The 18,784-nt window shown below is 42.5% G+C and overlaps 1 protein-coding gene across 3 annotated transcripts in view; it reads right to left on the bottom strand.

Annotated features, from left to right (window-relative positions):
• Positions 1–9,477, bottom strand: part of LOC129631243 (zinc finger protein 256-like) — a 29,909-nt gene extending 20,432 nt beyond the window's left edge. Inside the window, exons 1-4 of one of the 3 annotated variants that reach the window (XM_055552124.1) lie at positions 8,639–9,337; positions 5,110–5,236; positions 4,495–4,577; positions 3,284–3,567 (exon numbers count right to left, since the gene is read on the bottom strand). In XM_055552124.1, the coding sequence (XP_055408099.1) occupies positions 3,427–3,567; positions 4,495–4,577; positions 5,110–5,236; positions 8,639–8,680 (393 nt within the window). In that variant the 5' untranslated portion in view covers positions 8,681–9,337 and the 3' untranslated portion in view covers positions 3,284–3,426. Of the gene's footprint in view, positions 1–3,283; positions 3,568–4,494; positions 4,578–5,109; positions 5,237–8,638 lie in introns of those variants that run through there. The other 2 variants (XM_055552123.1, XM_055552122.1) reach the window with 2 other exon arrangements.
• Between the last annotated feature and the right edge of the window lie 9,307 nt (positions 9,478–18,784).

The raw sequence follows: 18,784 nt of genomic DNA, 5'->3' as shown, positions 1-18,784 counted from the left end.
TTCATTTTTCACACAAACCAGTACAATGGGACGCAGGCTATTCCTGGGCTTGAGGCATGAAGAGGAGGAATATCTCATCACAGGAGTCACAACAGACACTGAGAAAAGTAGGCTCAGTTTGCAAGTCACCAGCAGAGTAGTCTAGGACAAAAACTGGTCAATTCAGAGATGTAACCCATCAAAGGAATTAGAAAGGAATGAGTGCTCAGATTTATTATGAAGGCTCCCATAAATGGGACAACATCAAAATGTTCTTCCTTGGACTCAGGGTGATTCAAATATGTACATCATGAACACCTGCCACACAACAGTGGTGAAATGGCTTTTGCTATAGAACTGGCAATGACATAAATCTGTTAAGGGTTCTGGGCAGGTTAAGAAATGCAATGAAGCTCCCATAAACCTGGAATATTAGTGGTTTGATGTCGAGAGCCGTGTTAGGCATTGCTGACAAAATGGAGGCACGGCCCTAACCCCCTTCCCTTTGTTCCGTAGGCATGGACCCGGAATGAAGGAGTTAGGCTTTGTGATTCTGACTTGTTTTTTCCTTCCCTCGGCTGAGTTGACTGAAGAGAGTATTAAGGTGCTTATTGTTTTTGAGAGGAGCATGAGAAGGCATAAAGCCTTCTGCAGCTGTGCTCAAAGAATAATTCATAAAGTTAAACACTGACATTTGTTCAAGGACTTTTACAAAAAAGTGTTCCAGGGTGAGCACACAGGCCACAGCTTGAAGCCATGGGAGGGATTGCTATCTGAAGCCCATTTGTGAGAAAAGTGTTTATGGCAAAGGAGTTTGCTGAATTTAGGGCTTGCTGCTGCTGCTGCTAAGTCGCTTCAGTCGTGTCCGACTCTGTGCGACCCCAGAGATGGCAGCCCACCAGGCTTCCCCATCCCTGGGGTGCTCCAGGCAAGAACACTGGAGTGGGTTGCCATTTCCTTCTCCAATGCATGAAAGTGAAAAGTGAAAGTGAAGTCGCTCAGTTGTTCCTGACTCTCAGCGACCCCATGGACTGCAGCCTACCAGGCTCCTTTGTCCATGGATTTTCCAGGCAAGAGTACTGGAGTGGGGTGCCATTGCCTTCTCCGAATTTAGGGCTTAGGAATAATTAAAATAATTAGAAGCTAAAGATTTAAGGATTGCTGTAATGTTAGCATATTCTACTATAGGTTATAGAAATTAGGGACTTTAGAGATATTATTAGCTAGAAGCCCTTTCTACGAAATAGTGAGCTTAGGATACTAGGGGCAAACAGGACTTAGAAAGATAAGAATTAAACTGAGGAATGTGGTATGCAGCCCAGACATTAGCATGAATTACAGTGTATTCACAAGGACACATGAGAAGAAGTTGATAAGAGAATCACTGAGGAAGGAGCTCCTTTTGAGGGGCAACAATGATTTTTGGAGAAAAATAAATCTGGGTCAATGGGAACTAAAAATATCAAACCTCTGACCTAATGCTTTTGTAAAAGTATTAAAGAGAATCATAAGCTTGAAATAAACAGGCAGTCCAAGAAAAAAGAGAGGCTGCCTCAGTTTCTCGCCGACACCGCTCACCCCTTCAGGTTGAATCCCTGGCTGCTGGAGATGGACTCCAGCAGTTTATTGCATGTATGAGGTCAACAGAGGCAGACAACACCCTCATAAGGGATCTCCCCAGTGTTATACTGACCAATAATTCATCCCTGCACAACTATTTTTTTTGGACTTTGTGGTATTCAATGAAATAAGAGTGAAGCCTGTGAACTCTCCAGTATGTCGGCTAGAGTTTTGGCTAAAAAAACAATTTCCCACATTAGTTACATCCGCAAGGCTATTATCCACTGTGAACATTATGGTGTTCTATGAGACTAGAGTTGTAGGTAAAGGAATTCAAACATTTCCTACAATATAATGCCTTTCTGCAGTATGAACACTCCTGTGTTTAATGAACCTGAAGCTTTTTGCAAAGTATTTCTGACACTCATGGCACTCACACGGCTTTGATCCAATGTGAGTTCTCTGATTTTGAAAAACAGCTTGGGCTAACCAGCTTCTCAAATTTTCTTTACTTGTAAGATTTTTTCCCAGTGAACTCTCTGATGTCGAAGGAGTGAAGAACTTTGGGAAAACGCTTTCCCACATTTGCTGCACTCATAAGGCCCTTCTCCAGTGTGAATTCTCCTGTGTTTAATGAAGGTGGAATTATCAGCAAAGGATTTCCCATAATCAGTGCACTTATAAGGCCTTGAACCAGTGTGAAGTCTCTGATGCTGATGAAGGGCAGAACATTGAAAGTTTTCCCACATTCACTGCACTCATAAGGTCTTTCTCCAGTGTGGATTCTCTGGTGTTGAAGGAGCATAGAGTTTTGGCTAAATGATTTCCCACATTCATTGCATTTATATGGCCTTTCCCCGGTGTGAACTCTCTGGTGTATAATGAGGTAGGACTTCTTGCCAAAGAATTTCTTACATTCCCCACACTCAAATGGCCTTTCTCTAGTGTGACCTCTTTGGAGGTCGAGATGGGACTTATTGCTAAATAATTTCCTACACTTATAAGGTCTTCCTCTAGTGTGAATTCTCCAATGTTGAATAAGGTTGGGCTTTTGCCTAAATGATTTTCCACACTCTCCACATTCATAAGGCCTTTCTCCAGTGTGAACTCTCCAATGTCGAAGGAGTGAAGAACTTTGGGAAAACGCTTTCCCACATTTACTGCACTCATAAGGCCTTTCTCCAGTGTGAATTCTCCAATGTCGAAGGAGTGAAGAACTTTGGGAAAACGCTTTCCCACATTTACTGCACTCATAAGGCCTTTCTCCAGTGTGAATTCTCCTGTGTTTAATGAAGGTGGAATTATCAGCAAAGGATTTCCCACAATCAGTACACTTATAAGGCCTTGAACCAGTGTGAAGTCTCTGATGCTGATGAAGGGCAGAACGTTGATTGAAAGTGCACTCATAAGGTCTTTCTCCAGTGTGGATTCTCTGATGTTGAAGGAGCATAGAGTTTTGGCTAAATGATTTCCCACATTCATTGCATTTATATGGCCTTTCCCTGGTATGAACTCTCTGGTGTACAATGAGGTGTGACTTCTTGGTAACTTCTCCCCAGTTAGGATAAGTTTTTCCCCTCTGAAAGGCTGTCTCACACTCAGTTCTGTTTGACCTCTCCCAGGTGTTAGTAGCCCTTTGCTGGAGAAATTGAGACCTGGTCAAGAAGTCCTTCTCAACCACCCTGAAGACTAATGACTTTCCTGACGCATGGAATTTGCAGTTCTTCACAAATGAAGTTCTATCCACATCTCTTCTGAAGAGTTTCTCCCCTATGCACTGCTTCTGATGCTGATGAAGGTTTGTGCTGACATACAACTGTTTCCCAGACCTATGTAATTTCAGCTTTGAATGTATTGCTTGACATTCATCCAAGTACAGAAAGTCTCTCAATATTTGGACACATAGTTCACAGGGGTGGGCCTTTTTGGAGGATAGATCTGCCTTGGGAGTCCTGATCTGTGACATTCTTTGAAAAGAAACATTTTGCTCAAAAGAAGTCTTCTTGTTCTCCACTTCATGGCAACAACCTAAAAGCAAGAAATGTTGGTGAAGCACATGTTGACTTTAGTGGGGCAGGGGGGAGCCCACACACCAGTGTGTGTCTGACAAACTCATGAATGAGTCCGTGTGATTATTTACAAGAACAGGGAGTTGGCTTCTTGATGACATTATCATGAGCAATACTGTGCTATAAAGGCCACAGGATGGGGGAAGACCACATGAGAAAAAAGATAACCATGTGATGTGTCATAGAGAAGAAAGGCAGGGTGAAAAATTACTTAATTGTTGACAGTTAAAATATCAGTTACAGGGACTTCCTTGGTGGTCAAGTGGTAAAGAATCTGCATTACAATGCAGAGGACATGGGTTTGATCCCTAGTTGGAAAACTAAGATCCCATAAGCCACAGGCAACCAAACCCATGAGCTGCAACCTAGAGAAGCCCATGTGCCACAATGAAGACCCAGTGTAGCCATTAACAAAAAAAAAAAAAAAGGAAAAAAAAAAAAAATTAGTTACAAACAACTGCCAGCAGGACAGTGTCTGCTGGTAACACATGACTGCAATGTAGATGAGTATTTCCAGGGCCAAGAGAAAAGAACTGCAAAACAGTAGATTTTGGTCAGGAACATTTTAAGAATGGGTATGTTTGACTATAGAAAATATATGGGCCAATGTTACAGAATGAACAGATAAAGCAGGGAGGAAAATGGGTGATATAGGGAGTTCAGAGAGATAAGGATTAGCCACAGGTTGGACTACAAGTAGAAGAACCACAATGCAGGATTAAGTCAGCACTATTAAGAATGGAGGGGGAAAAAAAGGAGAAAAAAGTTGTGGTCACTGGAAATAGCCATCAAAATTCAAGTCGAACAGAACAAATTCCTGGTATCACTTGAACTAGCATCATGCACTCCCATAGGGTGCTACTGTACAGCAGCCCTTTGAGCCTACTTGGTTGAGTTGGAATTCATATCCAGCTTGTGGACAAATAAAAGCTCCCCACTCCACTTCCAAAATGAACAAGTGTATGGGACCTGGATGATGCAAATACAAGGGGAAAGACACCACATTGCTCAGTTGACCCATATTCATCACATCATAAACCAGAGGAAAACATTTAAATACTATTAAGAGAACTTTTGAAAGGTTCTTGCAAGAAGTGCATGCTCTACACCATAGAATTAATTCCCAGCAAAAGCAGTTACAAGGAAATGTTTATGAGAAGAAAGAAGTAGAACCTAAGGAGCACAGATTACTTGCATCTAGATGTCACCCAGTAGGAAGAGGGCAAGTATGGTGGGATATATTAGGCTGAATGGAAGATTCCTGACCCTGGATCCTTCCAGGGGAGGCTGCAGGGTAGCATATGTGGGGCCTCTTCAAGGAAAACGGATGGCAGTGCAAATACCTCAGCCCAACCAACCACAGAACCAACCTAGAGTACTGGGGAAAAAAAAAAAAAAAGCAGTGACCATGGTCCTGACATGAGAAGGACAAGTTTGTCTCTGGGGAAAAGGAAAGCACAGAGACTACCTCAGGTCATGAGGAAAGGTTTGAGGTTCTTACCCAGGGAGGTTATAAGTGCCAAGTTCTCCAGCATCACATCACGGTACAGGCATCTTTGAGTCTCATCAAGGAGACCCCATTCCTCCCAGGAAAAGGTCACAGCTACATCTTCAAAGTTCACACTGACCTGCCATGATGGTGACAGATGAAACAACAAAGAGTACACCTCTGAAGAGTTGCAGTCCATTTCCCCACACATCTACCCTTTGACTGTCTATCACCCAGCCCTTCCAATTCAGAGAAGCAATCACACCCTGGCACCTTAGTGTGGTTGTCTTCCCACAAGCTCACTGATCACTATGTATAACCACCAAGAACAAGAGGCAGCTGGATGAACATATATCTCAACTATAGGCCTGGCATAGAGGAATCCACCCCCTGCTGACAAGCAATTTTCCCTGGTATGGGCATTGCCCTGGACATGCTAGCACCATCAGATATGCTCTCTCTTCAAGCACACATCACTCCTTGGGTTGCACATCCTCAGTCGCTGTATCCCTTAGCCATACATGACGATGGCCACCAAAACCTCACTCTCCCATACCACAGACATCTCCTTACACTTCCCACACCTTATCTGTATTTAAATCACTTTCTCCTAATCCCAGCATAGGGCTATGATGGTGACCTAACACATGACATCTGAGACTGGACAAATGCAACTGACGGTAACATATTAATCACATAAATTCACCACTCACCACAAGGGCCCACAGGGAGCAGTACTCAAAAAAAAACAGCACAATCAGGGTCTGTGTGAAGGAATCTTTGTGGGATGAAGGGGTTGGGATGCTCCAAGGAGGATGTGACTACCTTATTTGAATAATTCTGAGGGCTAGTGCTACCTAGAAGTATCTGGTTTCCTTTGTAAAAATGGTTGTTAGGCTAAGAGACATTATCCATAGGAACACTGTGAGGAAAGGAACTTGCACTCAGGTCATTTGAAGGCACCCAAGTTTCACCAAATGTCAAAGAAGCACATCACACTGAACTTAGTTAGGCTTTATACCACAACTTGGCAGGCAGTATCCACAATACAAATGGCAAAGTCAAACAGAACCCAATATGACCACAGAACTCTCAACAATTCCCAATGGCAGTATCAGAAATCATCTATAAAGGCCTTACTGCATGACTCTGATCCTTGTCTCAGATTTAAAACAACAGAACCGTGTGTGGATCTCAGATACACATAGTCTCATGGTACTTCTGTACTGTCCTTGATGTAAGTCAGCAATGACCACCTTTCCCTGTTCCCTTACTCTCATTCAAACTCCAGCCCCATTACTCGCCTACCCCAAGCCTAGTGATTCTTACAGATGACTTTATTGCTCGTGGCCATATAACTAGGTTGAATGAAACACGCCAGGTACCACCGAAGTTCTCACAAAACTTGATGAGCTGATAAAGTGGTAAAGAAGTACAAGTTCTGGCCTGAGTCTGGTCATATGGATGAATTACCCCTTGCTTCTTCATCTACCTCATGTTAACTCTTCTCTTGGAAGCTCTGGCTGCCTGCCAGAATATCCTGTCTCATACATCAAAACTTCTTGGCCATTTACTTATGTTTATGAAGTAAATGACACAATCACGCATGGAAGCAAGTAAGAAACCCAATCCTCTGCCCCCTTCTTCCATACCTCTTCCCTAAAAGATCTGCCACCACAGCCTGAAGCTTGCCTCTTCCAAATGTTGAGACACAGGTCATTCAGTTTGGTCTACACTGTAGTTACATTTTGGATGTCTCTAACCTGAATCACTCTCAAGAATTCCAAACTTGTATGTCAGATGTTCATTTGATGCCTCCACTCATTGGTGTCTAAAATATCTGACTCTTAACATGGTTAAAACAAAGCTCTGAATAAACACAATGAATATTACACCTACTACCAACCTGCTTATCTCTACTGATGCAGCTTCCAAATCTACAGCTGCAAAGCCAGGGGTCATCTCTGGTACCTGCGTTTCATTCCCTCACCACCCACTTTACAAAATCTAGCTGCCTCCTCTAAAAACATGCAGCTAGGGACTTCCCTGGTGGTCCAGTCATTAACACTCTGTGCTTCCAGCACAGGGGGAACATGCAAGATCACAGATTGGGGAACTAAGATCCCACATGCTGCATGGGATGGCAAAAAATAAAAATTAAAACACGCAGCCAGAATACAGCCACATTTTCCAAGGCATGTCCCTGCTCCATTAACCCTCACCTGGACTATGGTAGTACCCTCCACAATGATGGTCCTTCTTCCTCTCTCAAGCTCACAGTTTGTTTTCCACTCTAAAGCCAAATAAAGCCTTAACCACATCACCTCCATCCCACAACCGAAACTTCTAGTTTCCTTTAGAACACAAAAATTCACATCTCAGGCAGTTGTTCCTCTCCTGACTCCAACCCACCTGCTATTTAGTCCTACCTAAAAGAGAGGAGACCTGTGGGTCCTGAATATTCCTGAGCTCAGTTTTACCTCTAGTCATTTGCACATCTTGGGTTAGGTTGACCTTACGCACGTTTACCGTGACTGCCAGAAATGGGAACACCTCTCCATTTAACCTCTATCATGGACTCAGGACGGTAGGTTTGGCGTTTTTCAGGAACCTCGGACTCAAGGAGGGGATAAAGGACATTAAGCGTTTCCTGTGTGAATGTGTGTTAAGTTGCTTCAGTCATACCTGACTCTCTGAAACCCCATGGACTGTAGCCTAACAGGATCCTCTGTCCATGGGATTCTCCAGGCAAGGATACTCGAGTGGGTTGCCATGCCCTCCTCCAGGGGATTTTCCCAACCCAGGGATAAAACCCGTGTCTCCTATATCTCCTACATTGCAGGTAGATTCTTTACGGTGAGCCACCAGGGAAGCCCATTAAGCATCTCGGGGCGACAACAAGTCCAGGGAACATGGGGGTGAGAGCAGGCCAGTGAGGCAATGGGACACCCCCTACTTCCCTGTTTAGGTTCCATAAGCACTTCTTTAACCCTGAGAATTGTGTGAAGAGATAGGAATGCATCCAGTGTGGGATTCCACCATTCACCGTCTGTACTCCTGCCTGGCCCTGGAAGCCAGCTGACCTCAGGCTGGCTGATTAACCTCTGGGCCTCGATGCTCAGTGCTGCGTCTTACCAGCTGTGGGGCCCTGAAAGAAGATTCAACCTCCCAGGACCTCAATGTCCTCATCAACCCTCTCCACCCCGTTTTTCCTTTAAACAGCTCTTGAGGATTACATCCCGTTAATGCACTAACCCGGGGCTGACTGCGCTAACACTCTTATTTCCGGCAAGCCGAAGGCTGATGTTAGGTTTCCGGAATCCCCCCGCCTCAGTCCGACCTCCAAGCCTCTGCACCTACCGGTCCCTCCGCCTGTCCCCATCTCCCATGCGTCATCACGCTGTCTGAGAGAGGCAGAGCCCCACCCAGCACCGCCTGACCATCCTGGAGCCCAGGGCCTGGGCTGCGCGAGCAGCCGCCTCGTGGGGCTTTAGTGTTTGATGGGATGAGGGCGGTGCGGGCCCGCAGGACGAGCGTTTACCTGAGGCTGCTCCCTCAGCGCCGCCGCCACCGCCGCCGCCATCGGACTCTGGGGGTAGCAGGGCTAGGAGAGGCGGGGAGACCCGGGAGCGGCGGACCCCGGGCGGTGCCGCCGAGGTTCAGGCCCGTCTCTGTGCAGCAACGACAGCGCCCCCTCTGGGACCTTCCTGTTCCCGTCACTCGGGTCCTGACAGCCCTCGCACACCGAACAGGACCAGCGGAGTTAAAATGTCCGCCCCGAGGAGGGGGCCGGAAGTCCCGCCCCTTAGTGTTGTGCCCCAGCGGAAATAGCTTTTTTCCTGCGCCATCATTGCCTCAGCAGCGTCGCCTTCGACGCTGGGCACTCTGGGTCTTGTAGTTTCCAGGTGCCAGGAGAAAAGGCCTGCGTCCACCTCATAAGGCGCCAGGAAATGACCTCTCCCAAGCCACGCCGGAGCAGTGACTCGACGCCTTTAAAGGGGCCAAATACCAATTGGTAGGGATGCGTTCTGCAACTGAGCGCCAAGGAATCCATGCCATGAATTACAAGGGCGCCAATGCAAATTCGCACAAAATATTTTGTTAATTTTATCTTGAGTATCTGTAAATGTTTTTGGTTATAAGGCAAATATTTTTTTAAAGTTTCCTTTATGCCCTTACGATTCTCATTTGTGGAATTGTAATTTCTTTTTGGATACTAATCTTAAATATAGCAAACTTGTGAAAGTGTCGTAAATATGCCAGATACTCATGTTATTTTTTGAAACTCTTCTATGTAGATAATCATATTTCCAGATAGGCTTGAAAGTGAAAGAAAGTGAAAGTCGCTCAGTCGTGTCGGACTTTTTGCGACCACATGGACTATACTGTCCATAGAATTTTCCAGACCAGAATACTGGAGTGGGTAGCCTTTCCCTTCTCTAGGGAATCTTCCCAACCTAGGGATTGACACCAGGTCTCCCGCATTGCAAGCGGATTCTTTGATTCCCCAGCTGAGCCACCAGGGAAGCCCAAGTGGGTTTTCAATTATTTAAATTCTTTAATGTCTGTGTTAAGGCACCAGTTAGAATGTATAGTATATTTGATATAGCACCAATAATGAGAGCCTTGTTTGCTTGCTAATTTTAAACCAAGCCCTCTTATTTAATTACTAGAATGCTAATTTATTGTAGTGTTTTCTTTGGTACATTTTGACTAATTATATATATATTTCTCTGTATAGTTGTGTTGTTTTCTAACATGAATGGATCTGTTAGGGGAAGCACACTGATTGAAACCACCCACCCTGGCCAGGCACCACAGGATCCATTTGCATGAGTTGTATTGACAGGAGGTCCTGGTAAGGAACACAGAACTAAATAAATAAGCCTCCACCAAACAGAAGAGTTCAGGAAAGGTCAAAAGGAGACACCACAGGTCCAATCACCTCCCAGAATCCTTCTCTCTGGCATCCATCTTGGCTGAACAAGGGGTGCACCACCAGGAAGGACTCTGAGTCAGAATGATCAGCTAAGGACAACCCAGAAGCTAATCCCATCACCATAAAACCGGAGACTGTGAGTCAGGCAGCAGAGCAGTTCTCCTGGGTTCACTTACCCTACTGCTCTCCACCCAGGTGCCCTTTCCCAATAAAATCTCTTGCTTTGTCAGCACATGTGTCTCCTCAGACAATTCATTTACGAGTGTTAGACAATAGCCCAGTTTCGGGCCTTGGAAAGGGTCCCCCTTCCTGCAACAGATCTATTTTTCTGCACTTATTAATATAAACATGTTTTATAATTCATTAGTATTACGTTGAATCTGTTAATGTATTTCTAATACTAAACCATTCTTGAGTTACTGAGATGCTTTCAACTTGTATTACAGTCTGGAAACACAGCTGAATTTAATAAGTTTTATGAGACTGTTATTCTAGCACCATAAAATTAGTTGAGGAACATGAATCTCTGTAAGATTTAGAATAAGCTTACATTCCTCTTTTCAGTGAATGATTCATGTGACTCCCTTCCTATGAATCGGGGTCTTTCTACAAATCTGTCAGATATCAAGTATCAGCAAGTATCATAGAGATTTGGTATTTGTTAGTTTGATCAAGAAAGACATGCATTTTAGGGAGGTTCAAGAGGGAGATGACATATGTATAACTATCAGGCATATGTATATGGCTGATTAATGTTGATGTATGGTAGAAACCAACACAATATTGTAAAGCAATTATCCTTCAATTAAAAATAAACCTTAAATAAAGAAAGACATGTCTAGGAGGTTGACTTATTGTTTTATTTTGTTATTTATTTTTTAATAAGATTTGCTGCTGCTGTTGCTAAGTCGCTTCAGTCGTGTCTGTTTCTGTGCGACCCCATGGACTGCAGCCTACCAGGGTCCTCCACCCATGGGATTTTTCAGGCAAGAGCACTGGAGTGGGTTGCCATTGCCTTCTCCTAATAAGATTTATTGAGTTATAATATAAAACTGTAATGTATCAATGTGTACATCTTGCTGATCTGACATATGTACACCATGTGAAACCATTCCTTCATCTAGTTAATTAATACATCATCACCTCATATAGTCATCGTGTATATGAGAGAGGGAACATTTATATTACACTCTCTTTGCATATATCAATTATAAAGTATGGTTTTATCAACATTACTTATGGTGTTTTACATTAGATCCTCAGACCTTAGTCATTTTATACCTGGAAGTTTGCTCCCTTTCACCAACCTCTCCCTATTTCTTCCACCCCGCCTCACACCAGTAACAACATTTATACTCTTTATTTCTATGAGTTTGACTTTTTAAGATTTTGTATAAAAGTGATACCACAGAGTATTCGTCTTTCTGTTTCACTTCTTTTACTTCACACAATGCATTAAAGGTCTGTTGGTGTTGTCAGAAATAGCAAGAGTTCCTTCATTCTTATGGCTAGGTTGTTGTTCAGTCACTGTCATGTTCAACTCTTTGCAAACCCATGGACTGCAGGCTTCCCAGTCCTCCACTATCTCCCAGAGTTGCTGAAACTCATCTCCATTGAGTTGGTGATGCTATCCAACCATCCCATCCTCTGTCACCCACTTCTCCTCCTGCCCTTAATCCTTCCCAGCATCAGGATCTTTCCCAGTGAGTCTGCTCTTCACATCAGGTGGCCAAAGTATTCGAACTTCAGGCTTAGCATCAGTCCATCCAATAATATTGAGGGTTGATTTCCTTTAGGGTTGACTGGTTTGATCTCCTTGCAGTCCAAGGAACTCTGAAGAGTCTTCTCTAGCTCTGTATCTGGAATTGTTGGATACTAGGTTAGTTCTATTTTTTTTTTTTTTTTTTTTTTTGTGAAAACTCGACTCTTTACCATAGTGGCTGCACTAATTTACATTCCCAGAATTGATGCACAAAAATTTCACATTTCTCAACATCCTCTCTAAAACTTATTATCCTTTGTTTGATGATAGCCTTTCTAATGTGTGTGATGATATCTCATTACAATTTTCTTTGTGTATTTAGTAATACCGAACACATTTCCATGTACTTGTTGCCCATTTGTAGGCTCTCGTTGGAAAACATGTTTATATAGTTCCACTGTTCATATTTTAATTGGATTATTTACTGTGCTATTAAGTTGTATGAGTTCTTCTTATATTTTACTTATTAACCACTTATCAGATGTATGATTTGCAAATATTTCCTGCTATTCTGTACATTCCCTTTTCATTTTGTTGATAGTTTTGGTTTTCTGTGCTGTGCAGATGCTTTTTTAGATTGATGTAGTCCCACTTGTTTATTAATATTTTTCTTTTATTAGTTGCTTTTGGTGTTAATCCCCCCAAAAATCAATGCCAAGGCAAATAACAAGGAGCTTTCACTCTATGTTTTCTTCTAGAAGCTTTATAATTCCAGGTTATGTGTTCAAATTTTACATCCATTCTGAGTTGATTTTTGTGTGTGGTGTAAGATAGGGATCCAGTTCCACTCTTTTGTATGTGTCTCTCCAGTTTTCCCCAAAACCATTTTTAGAAAAGACAATCCTTTCCTCATTGTCTATTCTTGATGGCTTTGATGTAAGCAGATTCACCGTATGTGGACCTATTCATCTCTGGGCTATATATTGTGTTCCATTGGCCTACATATCTACCTCTATTCCAATGATGGATTTAAAAGCTTAATTCTAAACCCACATACTATACTGGGAGTATAACTGTGTGTTTCTAAACTTCTATACACTTTGTAAATATTTATTGGGATTAAATTCCAGGTGGTAAAGAACCCGCCTGTCAAGGCAGGAAATACAAGAGATTCGGGTTGGATCCTTAGGTAGGGAAGACCCCCTGGAGGAGGAAATGGCACCGCACTCTAGTAGTCTTGCCTGAAAAATTCCATGGGCAGAGGAGCCTGGTGGGCTACAGTCCACGAGGCCCCAAAGAGTTGGACCTGACTAAGCAACCAGGCACTTCTCAATAAGCTGTAATGAGGCTGTGTCCTTCCTATTCCTCCATTTACAGAATCTTTACAATAGAGTCAAGGGTATATTTCAGTAAAGCACAAAGACTTGAATGATTTCCAACTAGCGAAGTAGTTCACCAACTAACTTTTGCCCCCACTTGTCATAAAGTCATTTCTAACCCAGTCATAACTGAATAATTTTATGATGAAACATTCTCCTAAGCCACTTCAGTAGTGTCCAACTCTTTGTGACACTGTGGACTTTAGCCTGCCAAGCTTCTCTGTCGATGGGAGTCTCCAGGCAAGAATACTGGAGTAGGTTGTCATGTCATACTTAAGATCCCCTAGGTTAGGGGATCTTCCTGACCTAGGGATTGAACCCGCATCTCCTATGTCTCCTGCATTGGCAGGTGGGCTCTTTACCACTAATGCCACCTGGGAAGCATTAATATAACATTATTAATGTATAATGAAATATTAATATATCATTATTATTTTGTCTGATGACAGATAACTAAGGGACACTGTTAAGCAATGAACCCATAGTAAATAAAGAGGTTTATTTACTACATATTTACCATGTGACATGACCACACCAATGTCACAAAATCAGAAATAAGTCCTGTCTTGGTTTGCTAATTTGTCTTTTTCAATTATTTCATTTCTTTCACTTCTATCCCAGTATGCATTTTTTCTTTCTTTCTTTCTTTTTTTTTTTTTGGCCAAGCCACAGGCATGCAGGATTTTAGTTCTCCCACCAAGGACTGAACCCGGGGCCCCAGAAGTGGAAAGGTGGAGTCCTAACTCCTGGATTGCCAGGGAATTCCATGATTCATATTCTATTGCCCCTGTGGCAAACTGTTACAAATTTAGAAGATTAAGACCGTTTCTGTAGATAATACTTAGGATCTTGGTTTTCTACCTACCCTGGAAATCTCTTGTATTTAGTTTTTTGCTGTTCAAAGTGACTATGAGATAGTTGGATTGTTGGATTAATATCTACCATGCTGTGTTGTGCTCAGTCACTCAGTCATGTCTAATTCTTTGCGACCCCATGGACTGTAGCATATTTGTTACCAATTTGTATTCATTGCCCTTTTCCTTTGTTTAAAGTAAATTTTTTCTTTTTTTAAATGTATGTTTGGTTGTGCTGGGTCTTTGTTGCTGCATGACCTTTTTCTCTAGTAATGGCAAGCAGAGGCTACTTTCTGGTTGCAGTGTGTGGGCTTCTCATTGCAGTGGCTTCTCTTGTTGTGGGGCACAGGCTCTAGGTTGCACAGGCTTAAGTATGTGAAGTGCATAGGTTCAGTAGTTGTTGTTCCCGGGCTGTACAGCACACGCTCCATAGTTGTGGCACACGGGCTTAGTTGCTCTGTGGCATGAGGGATCCTCCTGGACCAGTGATCTCCTGCATTGGCAGGCAGATTCTTTACCACTGAGCTACCAGGGAAGTCCCTTTATTCCAATTTTGTTTTCTACTCTTTTCCTGCTTTTGTGGCTTTCATTATTTTATGATTCCATTCTATCTTGTTAGCATATCAGGTTATACTTCTTTGCACTGATAAAGAACCTGCCTGCCAATTCAGGAGATACAAGAGACATGGGTTTGACCCATGGATCAGGAAGATCCCCTGGAGGAGGGCATAGCAATACATTCCAGTCTTCTTGCCTGAGGAATCCCATGGACAGAGGAGCCTGGTGGGCTACACTCCATAGAGTTGCAAAGTCAGACACGACTGAAGCATCTTAGCACATGGACAATAGAGTTTGAAGTAAACATTGACAACTAAACCAAGTCCACTTTCAAATAATATTCTCCATTTCACAGATAGTGTACCTCATAATACAACAATCCCAGTTCTTCCCTGTAGTTCCTTGAATTATTAATGTCATTTATTCTACTTATAATCAAATCCTTTACGATTATACAGTGGAAGTGGCAAATAGATTGAAGGGATTAGATCTGAGAGACTGCCTGAAGAACTATGGATGGAGGTTTATAACACTGTATAGGAGGCAGTGATCAAAACCATACCCAAGAAAAAGAAATACAAAAAGGCAAAATAGTTGTCTGAGGAGGCCTTAAAAATAGCTGAGAAAAGAAGAGATGTGAAAGGCAAAGGAGTAAAGGAAAGATATACCCATCTGAATGCAGAGTTCCAAAGAATAGCAAGAAGAGATAAGAAAACCTTAAGTGAACAATACAAAGAAATAGAGAAAAACAACAGAATGGGAAAGAATAGAGAACTCTTCAAGAAAATTAGAAATACCAGGGGAAATTTTCATGCAAAGATGGGCGCAATAATGGACAGAAACGGTATGGACCTAACAGAAGAAGATATTAAGAAGAGGTAGCAAGAATACAGGGAAAAACCATACAAAAAAGATCTTAATGACCCAGATAACCATGATGGTGTGATCACTAACCTAGAGCCAGACATCTTGGAATGTGAAGTCAAGGGGGCCTTAGAAAGAATCACTACAAACAAAGCTAGTGGAGATGAAGGAATAGCAGCTGAGCTATTTCAAGTCCTTAAACACAATGCTTTGAAAGTGCTGCACTCAATATGCCAATAAATATGGAAAACTCACCAGTGGCCACAGGGCTGGAAAAGGTCAGTTTTCATCCCCACCCCAAAGAAAGACAGTGCCAAAGAATGTTCAGCTACTGAACAATTGTATTCATTTCTCATGCTAGCAAAGTAATGATCAAAATTCTCCAAGCTAGGCTTCAACACTGTGTGAACCAAGAACTTCCAGATGCTCAAGCTGGATTTAGAAAAGGCAGAGGAACCAGAGATCAAATTGCCAACATCTAGTTGGATCATAGAAAAAGCAAGAGAATTCCAAAAAAACATCTACTTCTGCTTCATTGACTACACTAAAGCCTTTGGCAGTATGGATCACAACAAATTGTGGGAAATTCTTAAAGAGATGGGAATACTAGACCACCTTACCTGCCTCCTGAGAAATCTGTATGCAGGTCAAGAAGCAACAGTTAGAACCGGACATGGAACAGACTGGTTCAAAATTGGGAAAGGAGCACATCAAGGCATTGTCACCTGGCTTATTTAATTTCCATGCAGAGTACATCATGGAAAATGCTGGGCTGGACTGAAGCACAAGCTGGAATCAAGATTGCAAGGAGAAATATCAATAACCTCAGCTATGCAGATGACACCACCCTTATGGCAGAAAGCAAAGAGGAACTAAAGAGCTTTTTAACATAGGTGAAAGAGGAGAGTGAAAAAGCTGGCTTAAAACTCAACACTCAAAAAGCAAAGATCATGGCATCAGGTCCCATCACTTCATGGCAAATAGATGGGGAAACAATGGAAATATTGAGAGATTTTATTTTCTTGGACTCCACAAAATCACTACAGATGGTGACTGCAGCTGTGAAATTAAATGATGCTTACTCCTTAGAAGAAAAGCTATGACAAACTTAGACAGCATATTAAAAAGCAGAGACATTACTTTGCCAACAAAAGTCCATCTAGTCAAAGCAATGGTTTTTCCATTAGTCATGTATAGATGTGAGAGTTGGAGTATAAAGAAAGCTGAGTGACAAAGAATTGATGCTTTTGAACTGTGGTGTTGGAGAAGACTCTTGAGAGTCCCTTGGATGGCAAAGAGATCCAACCAGTCCACCCGAAAGGAAATCAGTCCTGAATATTCACTGGAAGAACTGGTGCTGAAGCTGAAACTCCAATATTTAGGCCACCTGATACAAAAAGCTGACTCATTAGAAAAAACCCTGATGCTAGAAAAGATTGATAGCAGAAGAAGGGGATAGCAGGAGGAGAGGATGAGATGATTGGATAGCATCACCAACTCAATGGACGAGTTTGAGCAAGCTCTGGTGAAGATGGTAAAGGACAGGGAAGCTTGGCATATTGCAATCCGACCAGTGAGTTGGACATACTGAGCAACTAAACAATTCTAATTACATAGAAGCATACATATACAGGATATGCATACACATAAGCATACATAATAGAATGTGTTGGTATTAGTATTTCAAACAAATTGTTATCAGATCAATTAAAAATGAGAAAAATAACTTTACCTTTATTCCTTCTTCAGTGCTCTTCTTTAATTGGACTTTTTGACCTATACAATTTTGCTCCTCTCTAATGAAATTTACACATTTCTTGCAAGGCAGATGCTATGGTCTGAATGTTTGAGTTAGTCCTCCAAAAGTTGTGTGTTGAAAGAACAGTCCCAAAGGTGCTAGTGGGGTCTTTAAGAGATGCTTCCGTTATAAGGTGATGGAGTCCTCGGAAGTGGTATTAATGCCTTTATAAGAAGCTCCAGAGAGACCCCTAACTCTATCACATGTGGACACAGCAAGAAAGCACCAACTAAGATCCAGGAAGTGGGTTGCTATCAGAAAACTCATCCATTCTGGTATCTTGATCTGGTACTCCACAGCCTCCAACTTAATAAGAAATATTCATTAAAAACAAAAAACAAACAAACAAAAACAACTAACAAGGCTGTGGTATTTTGTTATAACACCCCAAATGAACCAAGATGGTAGTCTTACTGGGAAAAAAAAATCCGTTTTTATTTCTCTTTATTTTTTTAAACTATTTTACATTGGAGTATAGCTGATTGTCTTTAAAAGGCTTTGCTTTCCCTGCACAATTTTTGAAGATTATTTATTACTGGTTACAGTGGGTCTTCGTTACTGTACACAGGCTTTCTCTAGTTGAAGCCAGTGGGGGCTTCTCTAGTTGCTGTGGGAGGGCGTTCTCATTATGGAGGCTTCTTGTGTTGCAGAGCACAAGCTCTAAAGCGTTCAGGCTTCAGCAGTTGTGGCCCGTGGACTTACCTGCCCCTGGCATGTGTAATCTTCCCAGACCAGGGATAGAACCCATGTCCCCTCCATTGACGGGCAGATTCCCAAACACTGGACCACCAGGGAAGTGTCCCCCCTTTTGTTGAGGTGGTGGCTGTGGTGGCGGTCTCTGTTGCCTCGTGCTTTCTCTAAGTTGCAGTAAGCAGGGGCTGCTCTCTATTTGTGGTGAGAGAGCTTCTCCTTAGTTTCTCTTGTTCTGGAGAACAGGCTTAGTTTCCCCGTGGCATATGGGATCTTCCAGGACCAGGGAATCCACCCCATGCCACCTGCACTGTAAGACCAATTTCACCCAATCTGAAATTGGTGAATTGTTAACCACTGTACCACAAGAAGTCACTGAAATATTTTATTTCCTTTAATTTCAAAATGATGTCTACATGTAGTTTTTAATCTTTAATCCTTAATTTCCTGGAGTTTCAAACTGATGGCTACATGTAGTTTTTTATTACCATTTATCCTGCTTAGTACTAAAGTTCTTGATTTGTGCTTTCTTGTCTGACATTAATTTCTCCCTTAATGATGTAGCTTGGACAACCTAATCAATACCACGATTGAGTCTCCACTTTGCTCCAACGACAGAAACTCTTGATTCTTGCCTTGTTTTTTTGCCTCATCAAGGAAATCATTGGCATTTACACCATACATGTTGGGCACAAGGTGGGTGGGGCCTGCCAGCAGATCAACAAGACTGCATCCTGCCCTCACTGTCCTGCATTGCTCAGGAACCTCCAAGGGCAAGAGGGATCTGTGACTTTGGGCAGTGCATCACCTTAGGCATGAGCCGTGGTAACCTCACCCCAAGAGAATTGGTTACTCAGCCTGAATGGTCCTACCTAAATTCCCTTGGTGGGTGCCAACACACCT

This window comes from Bubalus kerabau, chromosome 17 (assembly GCF_029407905.1).
Source record: "Bubalus kerabau isolate K-KA32 ecotype Philippines breed swamp buffalo chromosome 17, PCC_UOA_SB_1v2, whole genome shotgun sequence".
Taxonomy (NCBI): Eukaryota; Metazoa; Chordata; class Mammalia; order Artiodactyla; family Bovidae; genus Bubalus; species Bubalus kerabau.
Note: the sequence above shows the minus strand (reverse complement) of the source record. Positions and strands in the feature narration are given on the sequence as shown.